The sequence below is a fragment of the Diospyros lotus genome, chromosome 2 (genome assembly GCF_014633365.1).
Source record: "Diospyros lotus cultivar Yz01 chromosome 2, ASM1463336v1, whole genome shotgun sequence".
NCBI classification, from domain to species: Eukaryota; Viridiplantae; Streptophyta; class Magnoliopsida; order Ericales; family Ebenaceae; genus Diospyros; species Diospyros lotus.
This window is the reverse complement of record NC_068339.1, coordinates 43,788,950-43,815,924: the sequence shown is the minus strand read 5'-3', so window position 1 is coordinate 43,815,924 and position 26,975 is coordinate 43,788,950. Positions and strand designations below refer to the sequence as shown.

General features: G+C 37.0%; 1 protein-coding gene across 6 annotated transcripts in view; it reads left to right on the top strand.

Moving 5' to 3' along the window:
* The window catches only part of LOC127795430 (uncharacterized), a 109,552-nt gene that overhangs the window by 58,330 nt on the left and 24,247 nt on the right, over window positions 1-26,975 (top strand). For 5 of the 6 annotated variants that reach the window (XR_008021797.1, XM_052327089.1, XM_052327090.1 and 2 more), the window contains 3 exons: window positions 14,229-14,384; window positions 21,432-21,512; window positions 22,957-22,995. Coding sequence is in view for 5 of the 6 variants with exons in the window: in XM_052327089.1 (XP_052183049.1) it covers window positions 14,229-14,384; window positions 21,432-21,512; window positions 22,957-22,995 (276 nt within the window). In the remaining variant the exon portion in view is untranslated. Of the gene's footprint in view, window positions 1-14,228; window positions 14,385-18,127; window positions 18,347-21,431; window positions 21,513-22,956; window positions 22,996-26,975 lie in introns of those variants that run through there. The other variant, XM_052327092.1, reaches the window with a different exon arrangement.

Sequence of the window (26,975 nt, the reverse complement as noted above, 5' to 3'; positions counted from 1 at the left end):
ATGGAGGCTGTTGGGCGAGCTGGTCCTGGAATGAAATCCCCAAGTTTTCATGAGGTTAGAGTACCTTATCTTAAGAAAGAGGTGGAACACACAAAAGAAATTATGAAGAGTCATAGGGAGGAATGGGCAAGATATGGATGTACAATCATGTGTGATGGTTGGAAGGATAAGCGAGATAGGTCTTTACTCAACTTTTTGGTAAATAGTCCGAAGGGGAGTGTGTTTATTGAATCTATTGATACATCTTCCTATGCTAAAGATGGAATGAAACTTTACCAATTGCTTGACCGATTTGTGGAGGAGATAGGAGAAGCAAATGTTGTTCAAGTTGTAACTGATAATGCTTCAACGAATGTTCTAGCTGGTAAGTTTTACTTTTACTAATTTATTTTTTTCTTTTTAACTTTTACTGAAATTAAGGACTATTTTTTTCCTTGAATTAATGTCTTGCAGGAGAGTTCTTAATGACTAAGCACAAGAATTTGTATTGGACGCCGTGTGCTGCCCACTGTTTGGACTTGATGTTGGAGGACATTTTTAAAATTCCTAGACTTAAGAGCACATTTCAGAAGGCATGTTCAGTCAATGGGTACCTATATAGCTCTGCACAAGTATTAAATATGATGAGATCATTTACACAAAAAAGAGAGATGCTAAGACCTGGAAAAATAAGGTTTGCCACAGCTTTCTTCACCCTTTCAAGATTTCATAAACAAAAAGCTAATTTGAGGAAGATGTTCACTTCAGAAGAGTGGACTAACTCTAGATTTGCAAAGGAAACACGAGGTAAGCAAGCAGCTCAAACAGTGCTCCAGGAATCATTTTGGAAAAATATTCTTTTTGCTCTCAAGGTGTCTGGGCCTCTTGTCAAGGTGCTTAGAGTAGTGGATAATGAGGATAAACCTGCTATGCCTTATATTTATGAGGCTATGGATAGGGCAAAAGAAGCCATTGCAAAATCTTTTGATGATGAGAGCAAATACGAGAAAATATTTGAAATCATTGATGAGAGATGGAATCTTCAGTTGCATCGTCCTTTACATGCAGCTGGATATTATTTGAATCCAGCATTTTTTTACTCAAATGAAAGTATTAGAGAAGACAACGAGGATATTGAAGAGTTGTATGCTTGCATAGAGAGGCTGGTTCCCACCGCAGAAGTGCAAGACAAACTTTCGAAGGAGTTGAGCTTTTATAAGAATTCTGAAGGGTTATTTGGCAAACAAATATGTATTAGAGGAAGGAATCAATTATCACTAGGTAACACGGTTTTCTAAATTATCTAATTTAGATTAGAATTAGATCAATAATCTATATTTTTAATTGTTAATTTGTATGTGTTTTTCTCAGTTGAATGGTGGTCTCAATTTGGCACTGGAACCCCTAATTTGCAAAAGTTTGCCATGAAGATTTGTAGTCTCACTTGTAGCTCTTCAGGTTGTGAAAGAAATTGGAGTATCTTTGAGCATGTAAGCATTTCAATCTTATTAGTAATATTAAGTATTAACTAGATGATTTCTTATATCTTTTAACTTACTAATTCTAATTTAATTATTATGGCAGCTTCATAATAAAAAGAGAAACCGATTGGAGCAACGACGTCTTAATGATTTGGTATTTGTGAAGTATAATAGAGCTTTGAGACGTCGCTTCAATTTACGTAAATCAATAGATCCCATTTCCTTGGATGAAATTGATGAAAGTAATGAGTGGTTGCTTGGGACAATTGACCAACTTGATGATTTAGATAATGAACTTGTACATGAGGGCGATGATTTAACATGGGCTGATGTTTCTAGAGCTTCTGGTGTTGAAAAAGCTCACTATGCAACTAGATCAAATGCTCCAACTCTAAATTTGACAAAGAGTAGAAGAAGGGCTACTTCTACTTCAAATGCTCCAATTGAACCTGATGAAGATGAAGAGGAAGAGAGATATGATGTGGAAGAAGAGGATATTGGAGATGATGTTTCTGATGATGGGAATATGGAAATGTTAGATCTTGATGTTGACAATGAGGATGATTTTTAGATTATCTAATCTTAATTAGGATTTAAGATCTACAAACCTCTTTTGGATTTAATCTAATTTTAGTTAAAGACTTTTCTTCCAAATTTTTTGAACTTCCGTGATACTTATATTTTGGTTGTTGAAATATGTTTGGATTTGTTGTGCTGGAATTCACAGGTGTGTAACTTATTTTAATATTTATTTCTCTTAGTAGTTAGCATATGTTGAATTTTTTATTTTTTTTATAACATGCTTGTTAAAATATTATTAGAAGTTAGGACTTATTTTATACCTTTTTCTTTAACTAGGACATATATTTTTATTTTATTTTATTTTTATTAATTTGCGCCTAGTTCCACCAGGCTCACGCCTTGCCTTGTGCCTTGCGCCTCAGGCTCCAAGACCCTTGTGCGCCTTGCGCCTTTAATAACACTGGGATCTATACAAATCTGGAGACCCTGGTAGAGACCCACGGATCTGGATACTTGGATTTGGGTACCCAGTTGTCCAATCTGAACAATAGAGGTCCAATACGATCAGCAGCACAAACCGCACGAACGAGGCACGAACGAAGCAGCAAGAACAAAGGATAGGGACGGCTCTGATGCGCGATGCAGAGTCAACCTTCGCGACAGCAACAGGTGCGAACGTCCGATGCATGATGGAGAAGCAGCACGAACGACGGATAGGAGCGGCTCTGGAGTGCGATGCAACGCCAACCTTTGCAACCAAGGATAGCGACCGGTGCGACTGATGAAAGCCGACCTTTGCGAGAGGCTAGGAGATTGCGACTGTTCCAGAGGTGGGAACCCACTGGAGAACAACGACGACTGAAGATGCAGCAACGGTCGGGATGGCCGGATCTCAGAGGCGGCGGCCAATGTAAGGGTGGCGGCAGCCGAAGGATGGCCAGTGAAGGACGGTAGCACTTCTAGGGTATGGTAGAGGAATAGAGGAAATTAGGGTTTCATAGTTGAACGGCTGTGATTTAATCCTAATTCCTACTCTGATACCATCTAAACAAGATTGAGAAAATATAATTCTCTATTTCTTAGAATTATATAATGATTTCCCTTTTCTCTTTATAGAGGAAGAGAATAATACAAAAGGAAAATAACAAAAAAGGAAATAGGAATATACATAGAATCTAAGATATATAAAGAATATTTTATATTCAAAAAATACTTTTATTTCTACAGTATCAGAGTAGTTATACCAGCAGTTTTATGCACAAAAGGAGATCTATACTTTACTGTGCATGATATTCCCCTCGCGGGGAATTTTATTGTTTCCATTTCCAAAACATTATTTTGTCTTGAATTTTGTAGCTTGTGAGCATGTTTGTCCTATTCCTAAGAAAACCATATAAAGAGAACATGTTAGACAAAGAGATGCTTTGGTACATGAAAAAGTTTTGCATTTACTTGAGAAAAGAACTTTCTCATCAAATAATGCAACCTATCTTCTTTTAGAAATAATAGAGTTATACATCCCATCATAGAGGTTATAGTTAGAAAATGTTGTATACTAGAATTGGACGCGGTTTCTAGAAGATTAATGTGCTTTGGCATCTACATCATATATGCTTATATCATCAATTCTTGTTATACTTATTTGATGTCTGCGCAGGGTAGGGGGGGGGGGGGGGTGTGGGAAGGTGGGGGAATGAAGCTGCGAATTAGACATTAGTTCATCTTAAAGCATTCTAATTTAGTTAAAAAATGGGTATAGTCCACACATCCCATGTGGTTTGGGTAAAAATTTGGAGACCCTCTTGTGGTTTATTTGATGTCACAATGATCTTTTTTTCTTTTGACAACCCTTTTTGTTAGGTGGAGCTACCAATTCCATTAAAAAAGAGTAGATAAATTCCATTCAAACCTCTTGTGATTTAGTTATAAAGACCCCTTGTGTGCATCCACTAGAAAAAAGAGCATACAGGATAATGATCGAGTGACTGTGTAGAGGTTAAAGAATAGATAGGGACCAAGGGACAGGTTTTACTAGTTCGAATAGAGTTTGAAGGTGTGTGGCAACATCGTGTAGGTATTAGTGATTTCTCTAGAATGTAATTCCTGTCCTGGATTGTCTTTAGGAAATTCTTAAGTTTAGTAATCTCCTCTGCATTCAATTGAGTGAGATCAGATCCAAAAGGATTTGTCTTTTTTGCGGGTCCATCTTCCTCCTACTCCTTGCTGGAGATATAGGCCTAGTTCTTGGGTGATAGGTTCTTAAAACCTCCCATTCTTCTCAAAATAGCTTCTTTCCCATGGAGTTTGAAGCATGTATCCCTTGTGTGCCTTGGCTTCTTGCAATAGGTACACCACATGCCTTCACGACTAGAATTCTTCATTGACACCTCTGATTTTCCTGCTCTAAATCATGTCCCTTCTATGTTACTTGACACCATAACTGAACTTTTTGGTCCATGTTCATTAAGCATAGCTCCCCTTTTGTTTTCTTAACTTCTAACAATGGAAAAAACTTCATTAAGAGCAGACAATGTCTCCCTACCAAGCACTTGGATTCTCACTTAATCATATTCTTGATTTAGGCCTGCTAGGAATTCTACAATCCTATCTCGTTCAACAATCTAATTGAGAGTGACAGCATCCTCTTAGCGCACCATTTTGATATTTTGATAGTGGTCTAGTTCTAATCATAATCCTTTCATCTTATTGTAGTACTCTGTGATAGTTAAGGGCCCTTGTCTAGTGACACTAATCTTAGTTTTAATCTCAAAAATAACCAAGTCATCTTGAATCTTAGAATAGGTTTGCCACACAGTCTCCCAAATATCCCTTGTTGAAGTTAAAAACATGAAGTTTTTACTAACCTCTAGCTACATGACACTCCATAGCCAAGTCATTATCAAGGAATCTTCTGTATCCCATGCTACGAAGATGGGATCTGAAACCTTTGGAGGAGTTCCTATCAAGTGGCCCATCTCTCCTCATCCTTTGAGGAATGTCCTCACAAGTTGAACCCACTGCAAGTAATTCCTATAGTCTAACTGGCAGGAATGGTGCATCCTGGGTAGCTCTCCTGCTCTAGTTTGTTGATTGATTGGGGTTGATTCAGCAGTGGTCATGGTAGGTGCAGCTTTAGATATTTCAGACATGATTATCGGGAACAAAAAACTGTTGAACAAGGAGAAAACACTGCAGGCTTGGATGGAACGAACGAACGAGAATGTGCAATGAAGGCGCACTAGGTTTTAAGATGAACAAGAGGATATTGCTCATGTAGGAGATCAAAATAAAACTCTCTTATTCCTTGAATGTACATGGATACATCCTCTTATAGAGGAAAAGGAACACAACAAGGAAACTAATCTAATTACAAGAAAGGAAAGAATAGCAAATAAGAAAGATACATATAAACATTCTTAGGAAAGTTTCCTAAGACGAAATTAGGTAATATCCTATTTCAGTTTTGGAAACTTCTAAAGATCTTTTTCCTTGGACATGTCTTCTTGATCCAACAAATAGTGATAATCTTTAATTTTTAAGAAGAAAAAAGAGAGAGAGAGAGAGAGAGCGCACTGAAATAGAAGAAAAAAAGAAAGAGAGGGATGAGATGAGAGAGAAAAAGAAGAAAAACATACCTATTTCAGTGGTAGATGGTCCTTTTCTGTTATTGGCCGGCCAATCCTGTTGGAAGAAGTGTAAACTGCTCTTTGGTGTTGCAAGAAGGAAGAGAAGCTTTTAGGGCTTTGGGTCCATCTCCCTCGGGTATTTAAGATTGTGTTTTTTCATATTTTTTAACCTTTTTTTTCCTTAAAACTATTGAGGCGCGCGCCTCAACAGATAAACGTGCACCTCTTTAAGGCCACCTCACCTTGGGGGGTCTAAGGTGCAGGTGCTAACGCCCCTTGCACTTGTGCTTGAGGTGGCCTGAGGCTCAGCTCTCACAACTATGGAGCAGATGTTTGCTTTGCTTGCTAATGGGACTTGGGAGTTGGTTCCCCTTCCTTCCTAGAAATCTTTAGTTTGTTATCGCTGGGTTTTTACTATTAAAGTTGGTTCTGATGGTTCTATTGACAGGTTGAAAGCCCATTTGGTGGCCAAGGGTTATACACATATCTTTGGTCTTGATTATGGAGATACCTTTTCCCTCGAGGCTAAGATTGCTCCAATTCATTGTTTTCTTTCCATGGTTGCCATTAAACATTGGCCTCTTCATCAACTTGATATAAAAAATGCTTTGCTCCTGGTGGTGTTATCTACTTGGTTGTCTATGTAGATAATATTATCATTATCGGTAATGATGAGCAGGAGATTTCACATTTGAAGTATGTCACATTCCCAAGGGTAATAATGTAATTGAGCTACAATTGTTCGTTAGGAGATATTTTTAATTTCTATTGAGAGCACATAGGTGTTGTTCCTAGAATCTGCTTTTAGTTGATAGCATGTAGAGAATGGTACGATGAAATGATATATTGAATTCAGACTTTTCCCCTTACATCTCTCTCTCTCTCTCTTGTTATCCCCTGTTTTCCGTTTATTCTCTCTATTTTTGCTTAGTCTCTCCCTTTAATTTTGCTCTCTCTCTCTCTCTCAATTTCCTTTCAAAACCCTAGCCTGACCCTAGGTTGTGACATTTGGTATTAGAGCCGATCGTTCCTCGGCTATGAATTCAAGCGATCTTTGGCGATTAAAGCAAATTAGGAAGTCAATGACGGGAAGCAATTTCCTACGCGATTGTTTAACATCAGTGAGTTGCTATCATAGGCGATTCTAGCGAATTCGGTGATCTAAGCGATAATCCATTGGCCAACCCTTCTTGGTGTGATTTCGAGCAGAGTCAAGCAATATTCAAGAAGTGAAGCTAGAGGCAATTCTCTCAATTCCGACTGGACAAAGGCATAAAGCAAAGCCAGGCAATTCTCGGCCCTTGATCTAGCACAAGTCGATGGCAAGCAGCAAACTAGTGCGATCGGCATTCATCCAAGAGGTGATACTAGAGGCAATTCGTATCTAGTGAACTCAGCAGCGAACTAGAGCGAGGCGGTTCTTGGCCTTGCGACAGAGATCAAGACATTGTTGAGGAGCAAATCAAAGAGACCGGAGTTCATCGTAGTTGCTATCCAAGTCGATTCCTCTAGGGATTACAACAAAGTAGTTTCGTGGCCTTTGACTTCTCCTACTCCAATTTTTCGAGGTCTCACATTGAAGGTGAAAGCAGATCTATTGCGTAGTAGTTCATTTTGATTGGAAATTGTAGGCAAGTTGCTGACTGGTTACAGGCGATTCACAAGGTTGAATTAGGTCAGTAGCCTAGTTGTAATTTCTATTAGAATTTAAAGGTTGATTCAGATCTAGGCAACTGTTAGTAGCAATTTCTGAAGTGGATTAGGTTTGTTGAACTGAAAGCAACAATTGCAGTGGCTTGTGTGGAAGAGATTGTGTTGACATAGTATAGTTGTTATTGCTATACAATACTCTTGTGTATTCTCTTATGTTATTGGTTGGTTGTACTGTTAGTTTGTATTTGTAATTGTTGAGGATTAAGTCTATTTAAATGCTGATGTATAAGGTGTGTATGAGGTGATTAAGGCTAGTATATAATCTAGCCTCTCGGTTGTGTTTGTTATTGAGGTTGAATTTCATTCAGTAATATTTCAATGAGTTCTCTCTTCATTTTCAACTTTTCTTTTTCTGTTTCATGGTATCAGAGCCTTAACTAGCATCCATGGTTTCTCACGATTCAACCTCATCTTCTTTTTCGTTGTCCTCTGCCTCCTTGTTTGATTTTTCTTCAATTGCTAAGAATTTTTGTTTCATTCCTACAAAACTAGATTCGAGCAACTACTTGTATTGGAAGGCACAAGTCCTAGCCACAATTAAGGCTTTTGACCTGTTGTCATTTATCAATAAGATAGATGTTCCATCGAAATATATTGCTTTTGAAAATGACGAACTTGTTGTTAATCCAGAATTTCTCAATTGGATCAGATATGATCAACTCTTACTAGGATGGTTGTTTTCAACAATAGACAGGGAGGTTTTTGGTCAAGTGTAATACATTATGAGTCTGTAGCTGAGGTATGGATTACTCTTGAAAGTCTTTATTCTCAACAAATAGTTGCTAGATCTTTTCAGTTGAAATAAGAACTTAGATCTATTAAGAAACGTGATATGTCGGTGAATGATTATATCTTGAAGATCAAAACTATAAGCCATTCGCTAGCAACAATCGAAGAACCTTTAAATGATAAGGATCCGTTGATGTCCATTTTGCATGGATGAGATGAGGATTATGATGCTGTTGTCAGTCTAATTACATATATCAAATGGATGATATAAACCTAGAGAAGGTGCAATATCTACTTTTGATGCACAAACAACGGTTAGCTACGAAAAATGTCATCTAAATGATCCTGAAGTTTCTGGTTTTCATGCATTTTGAAATTGAAAAACCTGGCTTTGAGAAATAACCGGTTGGAGAGGGTCTTCTTGAGGTATAGATCCTCCAATTTCTTCCAAACTTCTGCCACAGACTTCAGCCTAGATACCTCCCTGAGCACTTTATCTCCAAGGCTCAGAATGAGGAGGCTATAGGCCTTCTTCTTGATCTGCACCCACGCCTCACTCTGTTCAGCGGTTAGGGTTTGAAGTTCTTTCCCGGTTGATTCTCCCTTTTTTGCTTCTTCTTGTTTTAGTGCATCCTCCAGTCCGAGATTGCAAAGTAGTGCCTCCATCTTGATTTTCCATAGGCCGAAATCATTGCTCCCATCGAACTTGTCAATATCTGACTGAGAGGCAATTGGCGCCATTTCTTGATTTACCTAAGATTGCCTCCTGCGACTTGAGATTCTTGAGGCGTTGATCCAATCCAAAGGTGACTAGCTCTGATACCAAATTGTTAACCGAGATCTCACCCTTATAGGATCACTTAAAACACTCAAACGAAATCACTCCTTAATTCGCAAGTGACCAGCAATCAGAAACCAAATCAAGAATCAATCAAGAACATACAAACACACAAGAATTTACCCTGGTTCGGTCTTAAGAAAGACCTACATCCAGCTTGGCTTTCGCCTCCACTATCTCCATTATCTTGAAAGATAATACCAGATTACAAAGCACTCAAACTCAACTCACACCTAGCCCAAAAACCTGAAAGCTATATTGAGATGATACAAGAAAGATATACCCTCTTCCTCTTTGCTTTAATCTTATCCCAAGACAGATCACTAACCCGTGAAAGAAAAGCATACCCTAAAGTCTTCCTCACGACCTATATTTATAAGCATATAAGGCGGGAGACTTTAGCCTGACCGACTGCCCAAAAGCAGTTACAAGAACTCTCGGTCAGCCCTAGAAGAAAAAATAATAAAACTTTCTAGAAACATAACAACAAACATATTACATAAAATGCCCTTCATATTGCAAGCTCTAATCTAGAACAAATGCTTTAACAAAAACATTTCGAAACAAGCATAAAAACGTAGCAGAACAATGTTTCGAAACATGATACATGAGCTTTAGATTTTTCAAACATTTGAACATTCGCGCCAAACACTATTCATGCATGTTTTGAAATATGAAAAGCTTATTTCGAAATATGAGATTCACATAAAAGATTTTTCATTCTAAGAAAGGTTTTTCATCAAACATATTTTCTCATATATAAAAAAATATGATACAAAAAGAGTCGGGTCTTAACAATGGTGTTACAAGGTAGGTCTGCAAGCTAAGGAAAACCCTCTATGGATTAAAACAATCCCCAAGGGTTTGGTTTTACAGATTTTGAAAGGCAAGGAAGACCATGGGATATTGGCAGAGTAGGGGAGACCATGCCCAATTTATCAAACACTCTAAGAAGGGAAGTCTAACTACATTATTGGTATATGTAGATAATATCTTGTTACAGGAGATGATATTGAAGAGTAGTAGCAGCTAAAGGACCTGGCTCGTGAATTTGACATCAAGGATCTTGGTAAGCTTAGGTATTTCTTGGGAATAGAAATAGCCTACTCTTAAGGATGGTATTTTTCTCCCCCAAAGAAAATATACCATGGAATTACTGGAGGAAACAAGGGTGTTAGGTGGTAGGATTGCAGGCACTCTTTTAGAGCCTAATCTAAAGTTGGGAAATTCTAACAGTCTGGTTGTGGAGAAAGGAAGATATCAAAGATTGGTGGGACATTTGATTTACCTCTCTCACTCCAGGCCTTACATAGCATTTGCTATCAGTTTGGTGAGTCAGTTCATGCATAATCCAACTAAGGAACATATGCAAGCAGTAAGGAGGATCCTATTCAGCTATGCTACCTAAAGACAACTCCTAGGAAAGGCTTGTTGTTTAGACTAGGGAAGGAAATGGAGGTCGTAGGGTTCGCTGATGTTGATTATGGGGGCTCATTGGTGGATAGAAGGTCAACTACAGGGTACTGTGTCTTTCTTGGAGGCAACTTGGTGTCCTAGAGAAGCACAAAACAAAGTGTGGTGTCTCGTTCTAGTGCAGAGGCTGAGTTTAAAGCAATGACCCTTGGTCTATGTGAGCTATTGTGGCTAAGGATAGTGCTGGAAGACCTAAAAATCCCTAGGACCAAACATGTTGAGATTGATCGTCACTTCATTAAAGAGAAATTGGAAGCTAAGGAGGTTTGTATACCCTTTGTTACTTTAACAAATCAGATTGCTAATGTATTAACAAATGGCCTACCTATCAAGAGATTTGATGAACTTGTAAGCAAGCTGGGAATGATAGATATTCATTCACTAGCTTGAGAGGGAGTGTTGAATGATTTATGAGATTGAAGGAGAATTAGAGGAAAGGATTGTGAGCTGACTTTCCTAAAATCAATACAGATATTCTCCAAGATTTGGAAAGTAATCCTGATTTGATCCTGATTTATTTGTTTCCTAATTCTGTAATTGTATCTTCAGTTTCCTTGTATAGTGTACAGCTTATTGTTTTTTCCTTTTCTATAACTTTTCTATGGTGTAATCTCCTGCCCTATTAATAGGGAATGTATTCAGAGTCTATACAATATAATAGAATGATTCTCCATTATTCTTCCTGTCCAATCTATACCAAATTCTACAAATGACAAACTCATGCAATGCATTTACACACACAAGGCGTGTTTAGATGTTCATAATATGCCAAGGTTGCATGCAATACAAGTAAATGCAATCTGATAACACTAAAGAAAGATAGGCACAAAATCATTTAGGCTATAACCCTACTGGCTAGATCTTGTACTAATATCGAGCTTATGTTGGTGATCTAACAAGGTGGTAACTGAGTTTCAAGAGTTTCATGCATTTAAACCAATATCAAGAACAAGACAATAAGCATGTGTGAACCATGTAATGCATAGGCACAAACTTCTCGCTTCCCTTACTAGTCACAAGAGACTTCTTTCTCTCTTCTTCGAGTCTCCAAGTCACCCTTTTTAGCCGAGATTTGGTTAGCGCTTAGTGGCTTCTTTTCACCGCTTTACGACTTTTTCTGACCTTGGGTAGGGTGGTCAAACTCTAGGCTTCCTTTTGCTTTGTTCTTCTCATTCATTTTGCTTAATGCCTTGCTTGATTCAAACTTCTATAGTCACCTTGCTTAATGCTTTGCTTGGTTCAAACTTCTATAGTCACCTTGGAAAGTGCCTATTTGGTATGCAGTGCTTTTTATGCGCCTTTTTTTTTTTAAAGAAAACACATTTGATATAGAGTTGCTGTGTTTTTAAAGCCAAACTGCTTCTTCCCAAAAAGCAGGTTAAGTTGCTTTTAAGCAAAAACAAGGGACTTGTTCTTTATGAAAAACACAATTGCTTTTAATGTGACCCACAACGATTAATAGCCTATTACTTTTATAACCATAATCTCTTCGTAAGATGCCACTTTCCAAAATAACTATTTAATATCTAGTGTCTTTTTTAGTCATTTGACATCTCTACAACACAACAATAAAATATTAACCAAACACTTATTACTTGCTTTTAACATTAATAAGCACAACACCACACTTAGTTACCAAACACTATTTTATCAACATTACTTTGATGACAACACAATAAAACACAGTAGCCACAACACAACACATCAAAATACCAAACAGACCCTAAACCTCCTTGGATTCAATTAGCTATGGCCGAGAACCTTAATTTTTTCTTTTCAACTTACGTTCCAATTTCTTCAATATCTGAGCACATGCATGCATAAATCAAGGTTCTAGGAGGTTAGATTTAACCTTTGGGAAACAAAAACTCAAGAAAGGAGATCGACCTCAAATTATACCCATTTATGTTTTGATTGGGGCTAGCTGAGAGGTTCCACAAATTTTCTCCAAGCTTTACTTCATGTTTCTACTTCAATCTTGCTTGAGTAAGCTTATATGGTGGAGCCTTAGCCTTAATCTTTGAACTCTTTTGATTTCCTTCTCAAGAACACTTGAAAAACTTCAAGCAAAATCTTCCCCTTTTTCTTCTAACTTCTAGCCAAGCATTGGAGCAAATGGGCTGAATGTTGCCCAAACTCTTCTTGGCTTTATCTCTTCTCCTCCTATCACTCTCTTCTATTTCTAACTCTCTGTAGCTGCAACTGCCGAAACCCCTCTCAAAGCCTACAACTTTCTCTATTTATATTCCTTTCGATTTTATTGTTGCCTCATCAGGTTTTTAGAGAAATTGGCCACCTCAAAATCTCTTAGTTAGATATTGTTAATTGATTGACACCACATCAATCCTAAAGCACCCTTTAATTTGGTGAAGACACCTAGCATCTAAGTGATGCCACCTTTAACCTGAGAACTGTCAAAATCCACCATTATTCTCAATTTTCCCAAATGATACTGCATGGCATGCTGATTTTTTTTTTATCATTATTACATGCTAAATTGCCACCTTGCCTTGTCAACTCCATGGTAACCCACTAATTGAAACCTAACACTTAAATCTCTCATTTCCCAACGCATGCATGGTTGAAGCAATACACCTATTTTTATCTTTCTTTTCTTTTTTTTTTAAATTCTAATTCCAATTGCAAAGATCAAACATAGATTTTCCATAAGCATACATGCCAACTAAGCACTAATAAACATAAAGTATAGTCACTTCATTAATTTTCTATTAATTTTGATCCTAAACATCACTAGGATCACAGGATATCTTAGGGTCACTAAGTAATTGACCACTTGTATCTTGCTTAACCACCTTCAGTGAACGATATCCAAGTCATCTCTCTTAGGGTCACTAAGTAATTTTGTTAGCAATTATTTTGTTGGTCTTACTCCATAGGCTCATATCGCATCCCTGTGCACTTACCGGACCTTCGAGTCACCCAAAAACCTCCTTAGGATTACTCCTTGCACTAAACGGGCCCCTTTCAGGGTTCCATTGATTTTCTCGACACCATTTCGAATATTCATTTGTCAAGTTTGAACTTCTTGTTTTTTAGTTCTGGTTCCCATTTCAGAGTCCAATTACACTGTTGGACTTATTGCAAGTTCCTTGGCTTCACCCTATTTTTGCATGTGACTCTAGGGTCCAAGGTGATCCCTACAACTCTTTTGGTACTTTTCCTACTTATCGATCATTTAACTTTACAAATTTCCATTGTAAACCACGAGATATCACAATCCCAAATTTGGTTCTTACAAGGAAGAATGAACTTCCTTTCATTTATTAAATTATCCCAAAATTTGTACAAAAGACGGGGTGTGACAGCCGATGCAGTGGCCCTAGCTCAGTTTCAACTACACTCAATCAATGCAATGCTTTTCTAAAAGGTTATGCCTCCATGGTTTTCTAATTTGTCTAGAATTATGATGTTTTGATTTGGCAAGTCTGTTATGTTGGTTGTTGGCTATGCAAGATAACCATCCTTTATTTGGGCTTGGAATTAGTTGTAAATAGTAAGAACACTTTCAACTTTAGAAGGTTATGCCACTGTTGTATTTATATTAAAAGAGTATCAGTTTACAATTATACTTCTATGTTTGCTTCTTGTTAAGAGAATTTAGGAGTCTTTATATTTGGGAATTACTCCATTTTAAATGTACATATATACCCTTTATTGTTATGTATATATATAGGTTGATTATCCCTAGTCAGGGATAATGTGATTGTTGATTCATTAATAATCTTCTCCTTGAACTACTTAAATACCATATTAACGTATAACTGGTTTTTGCTTTCTTCTTGATCTTTTCTTTCCATTTTTGGGCATTTTTTGTTGGTTTTTGATAATGGAATCATTTCCTCTCAGCTTGGAGTATTTGAAATGTCACAAGCGGGATTGCAAGCTGTGTCAAACCCTAGTGAAATGTTTTTAACTGAACAGCAATCAGATTCAGAGTTTTTAGCAGGACTAGCTATTGCTGTGATTATGGATGGATCTCGAAGTTTTCTTATTGAAATTCAGGTAGTAATATCAATGTCTTTCTTTACACCTTTTTTTTTGTCTGACCCTCTCTTACGAAATCTTAAAAACTGATTGCATATACGTGTTGAGATTTTGATGCTGTCATATAAAATTAACAAGTTTATGCACTATTAATTGTGTATGTAGGTTTTAGTTTTCTTTTTGACCTCCATAGATAATGAACTTATGCATATTCACGAGTACGACAATCAAGGTAGTTAGACGTGAAAGGTGCCCTTAAGGCACTATGACATTATATTGCCCGAGGTGCTAGGTGCCCATAGAAGCGCTCGCATGAGTGAAGTAAGGTACTAAATTGACAAAAATTAATAAACATCTGCAACATGAAAAAAGATAATCAGATAATATACATAATAATTCTAAAATACTCTCAAACATGTATTCTTTTAATAATGATCAAATAAGTAGGGGTTGTTCTTTCCGTGTTTTAGTTTTTAGTTTTGAATTTTAAATTCATTTTCAGTTTTGTCTTTTGAGATTGCTAAAAACGCATTTTTTTTGTTTGTAGTGTTTTCTATGTTTTGGAAATTTTGAACATTGTAATAAAAATAGCCAAAACGACTTTTTGTTATTTTGAGTTTTCTTTATAAATTTTTTTCTTATTTTCGAAAATGCGTTTTTGAAAATATAAAAGTAAACATATTTTTACTGTTTTGAAAAATTGAAAACGAGCTGAAAATAACAAAGAGAACAGCACCTTAACTTTGAGATCTTGAAAAAAATGAGTAATGTTCAAACAAACACCATGTGTAGGACCTTGGGAAAAATTATATTTTGTTGCTCTCCGCCCTCAGACAGGTGTCATCTCATGATCCCATTCCTTGGAGCCGCAAGGGACTCTTCCCATGACTAGATAGATGTCTCTTTGATACCCTTGACATGTGGTTAGGCCATCATTTCGCATTTTAGTCTCAGTTCTAGTCTTTGTTATCATGTTTTTTCACTTTTCTCTCATCATAACATAAAAAGTAAGGTAATGCCTAGTTGAATTTATCATAATACCCTCATGATGTAGGACAGATTTGGGATCCTACTAATACCAACTGATCAGAGGCTTATGGGGGTTATATAATGCTTGAGAAAATTGTTTGAAAAGCTAGGGTTTAGGTATGTAACAGGTTGGTAGGCAATTTAGTGGCAAGATATGGCTCAAAAAATGAGATTTGAGGGATGAGAATAGGGCTTGAAGTAGGGTTACGAAAAAAAGAATTTCAAATTGAAAGTTCAAATAAGGAAGATATATTTTCTAGGCATTGCACCTAGAGTTCCATAGGTCATCACACCTAGGGTTAGAATTGCATCACACAATTCAAAAAAAGCATCAATGCTTAGAAAAAACTGAAATTCATTCATTCACTATTGGGAAAGAGAGATTACAATGGTATTAGAGTTCTAGTAACCCTATTTTTGCTAGTATCAGGAAATCTGTTCCTATTAGGAAACTAAACAAAATGGAAATATTTCCTTTTTGCTATTAGGAAACTGAACAAAATTGAAATCCTTCCTTTTTCTATTAGGAAACTAAATAAAATCTAAAACTATTAATAATAAGATTAGAGAAAAAGACTAATTATTGTTACTAAAAAAGACTCTAGGAGGGCTGTTCTTCATAAAAGCATCGAAATCAATGCTTGGGCCGTCAAACCAATTTTAAAAATACATATATATCACGTGTGGCTCTAATACACCAATGTACTATTGACACACTTTAAAAATACATACATGATTTTATGCAACCTTCCAAACCTTTTCTCACCCAAGCTGGTCCTGAATGTTAAATGCAATGCATGAGAACATAAATTCTTAATAAGTCATGTCATGGCGATGCAATCACACATCATGCTTGTCAGCCGCATAATCCATGAAGGTAGCCACTAACCATGACCTTTTCCCTTCATCCACTCCTAGGTTCAAGTCCACCCTTTTTCCCTTGGCATCATTCAACGATCTGAAGGCTCCACCCTTAGCCAAATATTAACAACAATTGCACAAGGGTCATTACAGAACATTTATAGCTTGAACCTTAATTGTTAACACATGCTTGACTCATACTTTCATGCAACATGCGTACATTTTGCACACATTTCTTAAATACAAGATATTATTTTCTGCATTAGGCGCTGTAAAAATCAGTCATAATACCAGCATAAAATAAGCATAACCGTGCACTCACCACAAGCTAGCCCTCAGTTTCTTCAAACTTCTCTCATCTTTTTTCAGGAACTGCCTTATTTCTTCAGCTTCTTCCTCACTTTTTCAGCAGAATTTCCTTCCTTCAACTTTCTTCCTCTAGGACTCTTTTCTTGTAGAGAACTTATCACCCTAATTTGATTTGTGCCTGAAATGGAGGAGGTTTGACCTATTTATTGGCCAAGGAAGCAGCTGAGCGTGTGGCTGCCCCAATTGCTTCCACTTAGCCCTTGTTTGGTGGTATTTTCCTGAAGAAACTACCAGCATCTGCTTCAGCTGAAGTAGCTGTCACTCATACTCTCATTTTTGGCTATCACCTAGTCATAAATCCACCTCCAACTTTTTTTTTTTGCAATAGCTCCCCTATCACACTTGTTAGAACTAGTGTTGTACATATATTTTATATATCCTAGATAGTGTCGTACATATATATTAAGAAGATATGTTGTCTTATGCTTGTACCTTGTACATTGGTATATATATATATATATTGTGAATAAAATATACAGAATACTTTTTTTCTCTCAAAATACAACATGGTATTAGAGCCAACCCAAGATCCCTAACCCAACCCTAGATACAGTCGCCGTCACTGCCGCCAATCGATGCCGCCACCACCAGTCACTTCGTCTGTTGTCGGTTTCTCAGATGTCCTGCATTGCGGCCGTTTCTCAAATCTCATGGCTGGTTCCATCTGTCGTCGCTATTGCATCGCCTATCTACCATTGTCGCCGCCACCTTCTATCACAGTTTTAGATCTCGCCTCCATAGCCATCGTCAGTCACCGATCTTCTGTCATCGTCACCGTTAGCCACCTCAGTCTATCTCAGATCTCTTTGGTTTGCAGCAACTCTTTGATTTCAGATTTGGGTTTTGCAGTTTCAGATATGGTTTGTAGCAACTCTTTGGTTTCAAATATGGGTTTTGCAATTTCAAATCTGATTTGCAACAACTTTCTGGTTTTAGATCTAGGTTTTGTAGTTTCAGATCTAGTTTGCAGTAGCTTATGATCTATCTATCTGGTTGGGCTTGGGTTTTCCGCTATGGACTCTTCAAATCCTGGAGTGGTGAGTTCCTCTTCGACTGTGACTATACCTGTGACCGTTCTTGTTCCGTCTTTATCTGGTATTATAGCCATTACCACTAACAAATTAAATGGTAAGAATTATATGTCTTGATCAACATCTGTTCGAATGTGGTTTTGTGGGCATGGTGTTAGTGATCATTTGACTACGAGGCTTTTTGACATTGCTAAAGCAGATATAACTATATGGGTCACATAAATGCACAGTTGGTTACATTGTTGTAGCAGTCAATAGATGTTGATTTAATCCCCTTATTTCGTGTCTACGAGAACTATTTTGATATTTAGTCTCATGCTCAACAGCTATATACTAATGATATTGTGCGTTTATACACTATCATTAGTGGTTTGTTCTGTATTCAGAAGGGAAACTCAGATGTGCCTACTTACTTGGGTCGTATTCAATCTGTTGTGATAGATTTTAACACTATGCTCTCGGTTACAACAGGTCTCAATGAGCAGAAGAAGCAGAGGGACAAGTTGTTTATGGTGCTTACCCTTACAGGCCTTGGGCCCGATATGGAGTGTGTTCCCACTCAGATCTTGAGTAATCCCATTATACCTATCATGGAAGAGATATTTACCCAGATCTTTCGTAGTACACAAACATTTTCTGAAGTTTCAGTTGGAGAGTGATCTATACTTGCCTCTCAGACTCTTTGATCTTCCTTTGAGGTTGGACCTGGAGGTGGTCGTGGTAGAGGTGTTGGGCGTGGTTGCAGTGGTAAGTGCCCTTATTGTAAATTACTCTCATTTAGCTTATGCTAAGTAATTTGTAGATGGTGGTTATCAATAGGTGTTGTAGAGAGATTTGATGAAGACGGAAGTGGGGGAAAGGTTCTTGGAGAATTGGTGGTTGGGGCTTCGGTTAGGGTTCAATTTGGGTTTGTTTCGATCATGATCAAAACTGAAAGAAAATCATTACTACTTCTGATCGAACCAGCAACTCTGATACCATGAAACAAACCTTAGGAAATCGAGAATGCTTGTTTAGATTGATATTGAGATAGCTTTTAAAATATATACAGGTTACAACTTAATCTTTTTTCTATAAAGTAGGAAAGGATTTTGAGTAATCTACTCCTAAAAATTAGGAACGACTATCTCCTAAAGTTTAGGAGATAAAATAGATATAAAATACAAATTTACAACAACTAAAACATAATTTAAATAACTTAAGATAATTTGATTTAATCTCTTTGTAAAGCTTCCACACTCCTCTTTAACTTAGACTTCTCCTTCCACTTGAAACCTCATTCTCGTCCAATAGATCCTAACGTCAAACTCTTACCAGGTCAGGGGGAGCCATTGTCAAACCCTGAGAGATATTAGAGACTGGTGGGAAAGCTTAATTACCTCATAGTAACGAGACCTGACATCTCTTTCATTGTGAGTGTGGTCAGTCAGTTTCTCAACTCCCCATTTGACTTTCACTAGGATGTTGTTCTCCTTATTTTGAAGTGCATCAAGAGTGCACCAAGGAAAGGATTGCTCTATGAGGATAGCGGACACTCTGAGATTTGGTGGTATTTAGATGATATGATTGGACAAGATCTCCTTTTGATTTGAGATCTACTTCAGGGTATTGTGTTTTGATTGGAGATAATTTGGTTTCTTGGAAAAGCAAAAAAAAGAATGTGTCAGCAATTTTAAGTGCTGAAGCAAAGTATTGAACCATGGCTAATGCAACGTGTGAGCTTATATGGCTCTGGCAACTCTTACAAGAACTACAGTTTTGTTGAGCATCTCCTATGAAGCTTGTGTGTTATCATCATTGCACTCCATATCACCTCAATCTAGTATTTTATGAAAGGACCAAGCATATTAAGATTGATTGTCACTTTATCAAAGAAAAACTAGCTGAGAGTGTTATTATCACTGGGTTTGTTAACTCCAATGATCAACTAACAAATGCCTTCACAAAGTCACTTAAGGGTTCTCAAATAAATTACATTTGTAACAAGGTGGGCACAGATGATATATATACTCCAGTTTGAGGTGGAGTGTTAAATTTATTTCCTTCTACGTATTTAGACATGTATAGAATGTGTATATAGTTAACTGGTAATTAGAGTAATTAGTTTCCATAATTTAAGCTGTAATTATCTCCATGATTAGCTCCATTATTTATGACTCATTTATTGTAATTAGCCTATAAATAATAGAATTGAGAGACTAATCTCCCACATTTTCTCTCCCACTCACTCACAAAAATATTTATTTAGGAATTTTTTTGAAATAAGGATTGTTTTAGTGCTTTATTTGTAATTTTATATATTGTAATTTGTAAACTGAAAATTTGTACATACTTTGTAACTCTTTATTTTCGATATTTTGAGATGATAAAATAGCCTTAGATATTATTTAGTAGATAGCATTATCTTAATGTATTATTTTAAATTTTGCAGATTGAAAATTTTAAGTTTTGTAATTTTTTATTTTGTTATATAAAATGGAAGCTTGGCGGGCCAGCCCATGAGAGGCCTTCTGGGCTGGCCTGCAAAAATTCAAACAGCCTGGCTCTAAAATTTGGCATTCCCGTTTGACATGTCTACCATTCGCATACCACATACTATGTCCTTAACTAGGAGTTACTGTTGTAAAGCGCTTGTAGATTGTAGAGTAGCTGGCGCTACTATGAGTTGTGGGAGCTCTTAAGATAAGTAGGGTTTCATAGCCGTACTGTCAGCCATAGATGGTCACATTTGAATAAGTACCTTTGCAGGACCTTGCACTATCCAGTCATTTAGGGCAACGCTGTTTTTCTCACAACATAACTACACAAGTCTGATCCAATTCCCTTGCAGTCCTACCTTAGATTTTACAATCTGTTCAGTCAACTTAATGCATGGATTCAGGCCCTTCAAACTTTTCTTCCTTCTTCCTTTATTCTCTCTCTCTCTCTCTCTCTCTCTCTCTCTCAGGAACCTTTGCAAATTTAGAAGCAAATCTTACTTGGCTTTTTCATTGGAGATAAATGAGTTCTTCATTCCCAGTGTTTGCTAAAAGTTTCTGTGATTTGTCATGAAAGAAAAACATGTATTTCTGCAGGAAAAAAGTGCTAACCTTCTCCATCCCAATTAATATGGAGTATTTTATACTACTACTATCATGTGAATTCCTTAAAACATTGGTCTTATTACTTAATATACATTAGTTGTTTGCACTGATTTATGGCTCATCATTTGGCTCAAGAGAATTCCTGAAGTACTTTCCCCTTTTTCCTTATTCTGCTGTATCTAGTATCACTCTTAACTATTACTAAGCAGCTGATGAATTTGTTATTTTGCTCCTCTGTTTTATTATTCCCTCAGTTTTTTTCCTTTTTCCTGGGTCCATTTGCCATGGACTTCAAACCTGTGATGATGGAAGAAATTGAAAACTGTTTTGGCAGCTAAACTAAACCCTTTGCATGACCTGATAGCAATGCTTGAAACCAAAACATTAGGTTGCAAAATTTGGTTTCGTCCTATGCATATACTATAAGATAACTCAAATGTGATGTTGTTTTAGGTGATGTCTTTTGATCTTGGTTCTGGCAGGCATATTGTGCCCTTTTGAAGCAATTAAGTCTTAATTTATGTCAATCAAGTGTTTTACAGTACTTTTGGCCTTTCTCAGTTCTGTTGATTTTGGAAGGTAGTTGCCATATATTGGAGTGTTTCAAGAGAACAGAGTATTCTGTATCTCTTGGCCAAATATTTTGCAGGTTGTGTTGCTGATAATATCCTATTGTTTGAATTTCTGTGTAGGCACTGTGTGTCCCTGCCTCATTATCAGCTTCAAGACATGTAAATGGGGTCCAATCGAGTCGTGCAGACATGATTGTTTCGGTTAAGTAATATTTTTGAAGATTTTGTGCCTATGCATGTTCTGGATGCTTATCATTATTGGAATTTATGGAGTACTATTGCCCAATGTACAGAATCCAATCAAAATAGTGATAATAGATAGTTGGAATGAATTTAGTTGCATGAAGATTTATCCAGTCTGTTAAGATATCATCATATTTAAACATGAGATGCACTGGCAACCGACCAGATGCCATGATCTAGATTTAGGACATAGAAAATTTTCATCCAGATCAAACTATCTTTCACAGCAATTTGGTTTATAGAGGTTTGAGTGTACAATTCAATTAACTAGGAAGACTGCTCCACATAGAACATATTAAGGGTTACTTACAAGCTGTGAGCGTTATTTTTAAACTAAATTACAGTTGCTGATTGCATGGTATGAAGTTAAATCGTGCCATTAGCATTTCTTCATGCTGGTATTAATTCAAAAGTGTTAAGTAGACTTGGGTACTGGAAGGAGGTGGAAATAATATAAAGACTTGTATCCAAGATTCTTTGCTTTATGTTTGGGACTTGGATTTGTGGAAGAAAATGGAAAGGAAAATAAAACAGAGTTATTTATGTATATGAAAGAATAACAACATACCAAGCCTTTAACCCATTATGTGGGATCGACTATATGAATTCTAGCTTTCTGTTCATTTTTATCTATGGCTTCATCTTCTGTAAAACCTATATAATTAATGTGGATCCTTGATATAATCCCATGGTAATTGGGAAAGGCCTCGGTATCTCCTTCTCATGTTCTTACACGTTTTTTTCTCCATGATTCATGTTTTCTTTAGTAACTTGCAATTTGAACTCTTTTCTTCTCTAAAACTCTGCATAAGAATTTGCTAGGAACTTTGTCCTAACCTTTTTCAAGACCTATAAAAATCATATGTAAATTCTTCTGTTTACCTCTATATGTTTCCATTAGGCAGCTCAACAAATTAAAACTTCCATTGTTGACCTCTCCGGCATAAAACAAAATTTGTTTTTGAACACCTTGGTTTCTTAATCTTTGATCAATCACTCTATCCCTAAGATTCATAGTGTGGCTCATTAACATGTATATGAAAGAATACTTAGATATAAATAATGTCATTTTATGTTTATTTTCCTTTTCATTGTTTCAAACACAGCCTAGGATTTTGGGATTTTAGAATACGATAATATCTGTGCTCAACTGGATCTGCCCTCTCGTAGGCTTGGGTTAAGTTATTGATGGCTTAACATATTGTAAAAATTAAAAATACATGATGCACTTGTTATATTGTAATTTACACTCTGTTAGCTGTTGTACTTATTCCAAGTGAGGGAGGAGGCAGTAAATATATCCAGGCTCTTTTTTCCCAGAACGTGTAAAGCATCAGGTCTTAGTCATGTTGCTTGCTCACTCTATAAATCTTGAACTTACTTGCATCTAATTCATTTATAGGTTCTTAAGCGGCAGGCTGGTTTAAAGCTTCAAGATAATGTAATTACTCTTCCTTGGTTATTTATGCTCTCAAATTTCCTCATTTTAGTTAGAAATGTATTAAGTAAATTTTCATCATTGTTGTTCTTTGCACTTTTCTGTGCCATCCAATTTGTTTCTCCATCATATGGATCATGTTGAATAATTACTAATTAACCAGAGAAGCAAAAGAAAATCACGAAAGTGGTGACAGTTGTCATATGAATATTACTACAACAATATAGTGGTTTCCATGGACTTGTCAAATATAAGTGGCATGTAGATATGTGTAGAAATAGAAGTATTTCTTTTATAGAATATTCTTTGTATATCTTAGAAGCTATGTATATTTTGTGTATATTCTTCTTTCCTTTTTTGTTATTTTCCTTTTGTATTATTATCTTCCTCTATAAAGAGAAAAGGGGAATTAAGATGTAATCTTAAGAAATAGAGAAATATATTTCTCAGCTTTGTTTAGATGGTATCAAAGCAAGACTTAGGGATTAAATCACAACCATTCACTATGAAATCCTAATTTCTTCTATCCCTCTGCTATACCCAAGATCTGTCGCCGCCCTTTCACCGGTCGCTTGTCACCACTGCATCCTCAAGCTGTTGCCGCCCTTACATCGGTCGCCGCCTCTAAGATCCGGCCATCCCAACTGCTGCCGCCTCTACAGTCGTCGTCGTTCTCCAATGGGTTCCCACCTATGGAACAGTCACAGCCTTCTAGCCTCTCGCAAAGGTCGGCCTTCTAGCATCTCTGTCATTCGTGCCGCTACATCAGTCGCCCTTATCCGCTGTTGCGAAGGTCGCCCCTATCCACGGTTTCGAAGGTTGGCTCTGCATCGCACACTAGAGCTGCTCCTATTCGCCGTCCTTGGTCGCGTTCATGCTGCCCCAGTTCGCGCATCAGAGCTGCCCTTGGTCGCTATTCTTTGTTGCTTCTGTCACCCAGATACAATCTGGTTTCTATTGTTGAGATTGGACACCTGAGTACCCAGATCCAAGCGCCCAAATACATGGGTCACTGCTAGCGGGTCCAGATCCGGTCACTGTGTGCAGATTCGACTACTACTCCGCCTTACTTCTACTGCCCTGGTTTATTTTTCAGCCACCATGACTGAATCTGCATCTTCATTCACTCTGACCCAGCAATCCCAGCCTTCTCAAGATCTATTTTGAGTTCCCCGAAACTCCCATGAAGCTGATGCAGGACCATTCAACAAAGAGCAACTTGATCAACTTCTGCGACTACTAACGCCTAACCTATCCTTGGTACACTCAATTGTTCATTGGTCTATTCAGGTAGAAATTTCTTTGCCCTCTCTAGCTCTTTTCAGTCTATTCCATGGATCATTGATACAGGAGCATCTGATCATATTACTAGTTTATCGCATCTATTCAACTCGTATATTCCTTGTTCTGGTAGTGAAAAAATAAGAATAGCCGATGGTAGTCTTTCACCTATTGCAGGTAAAGATCTCATTAAACTCTCTGACAATATTGATCTTCAATCAGTACTCCATGTTCCTAAACTTGCTTGCAATCTTTTATCTGTTAGTAAACTCTCCAAAGACTTTAACTGTCGTGTTATATTTTTTTATTCCTATTGCATTTTTCGAGCCCAGAACTCGGGGAAGACGATTGGCAGTGCTAGAGAAATAAACGTGCTCTACTATTTGAATGGGGATATCTTGCGTAATAAAAAAGCTCACAGGTTGAGTGGTATTAGTTCTACTTCTGTTTCTAATCAAATAATGCAATGGTATCTTAGGCTAGGCCATCCTAGTTTTCCTTACTTGAAATATTTATTTTCTACATTGTTTAAAGGAGTGGATCCTTCTATGTTTCAATGCGAGAGTTGTCATTTATCTAAAGATCATCGTGTTAAATTTCTTCCAAAACCCTATTGTCCTTCAAAACCATTCTATTTGATACATAGTGATGTTTGGGGCCCTTCTAAGGTCTCCACTTTATCTGGCAAAAAGTGGTTTCTTACTTTTATTTATGATCATACTCAAGTTTGTTGGGTTTACTTGCAAAGAAATCAAATGTGCCTAGAACTTTCAAGGATTTTTTCCATCTGATTGAAGCTCAATTTAACACAAAAATCTGTATTCTTCGATCTGATAATGGCACTGAATATTTTAATGAATCTTTGGGGGGGTTTTTTAAAGAAAAAAGGAATTTTACATCAATCCACTTGCCGTGAAACTCCCCAACAAAATGGTATTGCCGAACGGAAAAGTCAACATCTACTAAAGGTTGTTAGGGCCATTATGTTTTCTATGAATGTCCCTAAATACCTCTGGGGTGATGCAATTTTAATCGCTTCCTATCTCATCAATCGTATGCCCACTCGTGTTCTATAATTTCAAACTCCCTTACACTCTTTAAAACAACTCTTCCCTCTATACCATATATATTCTGAGTTACCCTTAAAAGTTTTTGGATGCACTTGCTTTGTTTATGTTCCTCAAATATTTCGTTCCAAATTGGATTCCACAGCTGAAAAATGTGTCTTTTTGGATTATGCACCAAATAAAAAATGGTACAAATGCTTTAATCCTGTCACCAAAAAAACTTATATTAGTATGGATGTGTCTTTCCTCGAAACTCAACCCTACTTTCCCAAAAATCATCTTCAAGGGGAGCATATTGAGAAAGAAGATCATTTTCTGCATTCTAGTGTTGAGGAGGATAATTCCTTAAAACTCTATGATGCCCGTCCTACCATGATTGGTGCTCCTCTCCACTCTGATAAACAACTCAAGAATATAAATATCCCAAACATTGTGGAATAGGGTGTGTCTAGTTCACAGGTGGAGAATTACCACATTGTGGAATAGGGTGTGCCTAGCGTGATAGGATTGGAATCAGGGGGAGAATTACCACAAACAAATCAGAATATTCCAAACCCGGAGCTTTAGTTTTATACGAGAAGGCAAACCCTGAAGAATACTATCAATCCAAATATTCCTCTAACTATTGAACAATCGACATCTTCAAATGATGGGCCTTCCGATAGTACTTCTTCTTCTCATGGTAATTCTAAACTCTCTCCTTCAGATTATTCTTCATTTGACTTGTTCGATCTTGATGTTCCTATTGCTACTAGGAAATGAGTGAGATCTTGTACCAAACACCCAATTGCTAAGTACCTGTCATACCAAAAATTATCTAATTATCATAAGGCCTTTCTTTCAAATATTTCTAACTTGCATGTCCCAAGAACAATTCAGGATGCCCTTGGTGACCCAGGTTGGAAGTTAGCAGTCTAGGAGGAAATGAGTGCTGTTAGAAAGAATGGAACTTGGGAGATTATGAACAAACTAGAAGGCAAAACAATGGTAGGTTGTAAATGGGTATTTACTATAAAATGTAAGGCAGATGAGAGCATAGAAAGATACAAAGCAAGACTAGTTGCTAAGGGATTCACCCAAACATACGGCATCGACTATCAAGAAACATTTGCTCTAGTAGCTAAAATAAACTCCATTCGAGTTCTTCTCTCCCTTGCAGTGAATTTTGATTGGCCACTCCACCAATTTGATATAAAGAATTCCTTCCTAAATGGTGATTTAGAAAAAGAAGTGTTTATGGATCTTCTACTAGGATTTGAGAAGAGCCTCGGTACAAACAAGGTATGTCGTTTAAAAAAATCCTTGTATGGTCTAAAACAATCTCCGAGAGCATGGTTTGAAAGATTTGAAAAGACGGTGAAAAACTATGGTTACATTCAGAGCCAAGCAGATCACACACTATTCTTCAAGCATGCTAGTGACAGTAAGAAAGCAATCTTAATTGTCTATGTGGATGATATAATAATGATTAGTGATGACAAGGGAGAGATTGAAGAGCTTAAGAGGAGATTAGCTCATGAGTTCGAGATCAAGGACGTGGGTCCTCTAAAGTACTTTTTTGGGATGGAATTTGCAAGATCTAAAGAAGAGATCTTTGTCAACCAACACAAGTATATTCTAGATTTACTCAATGAA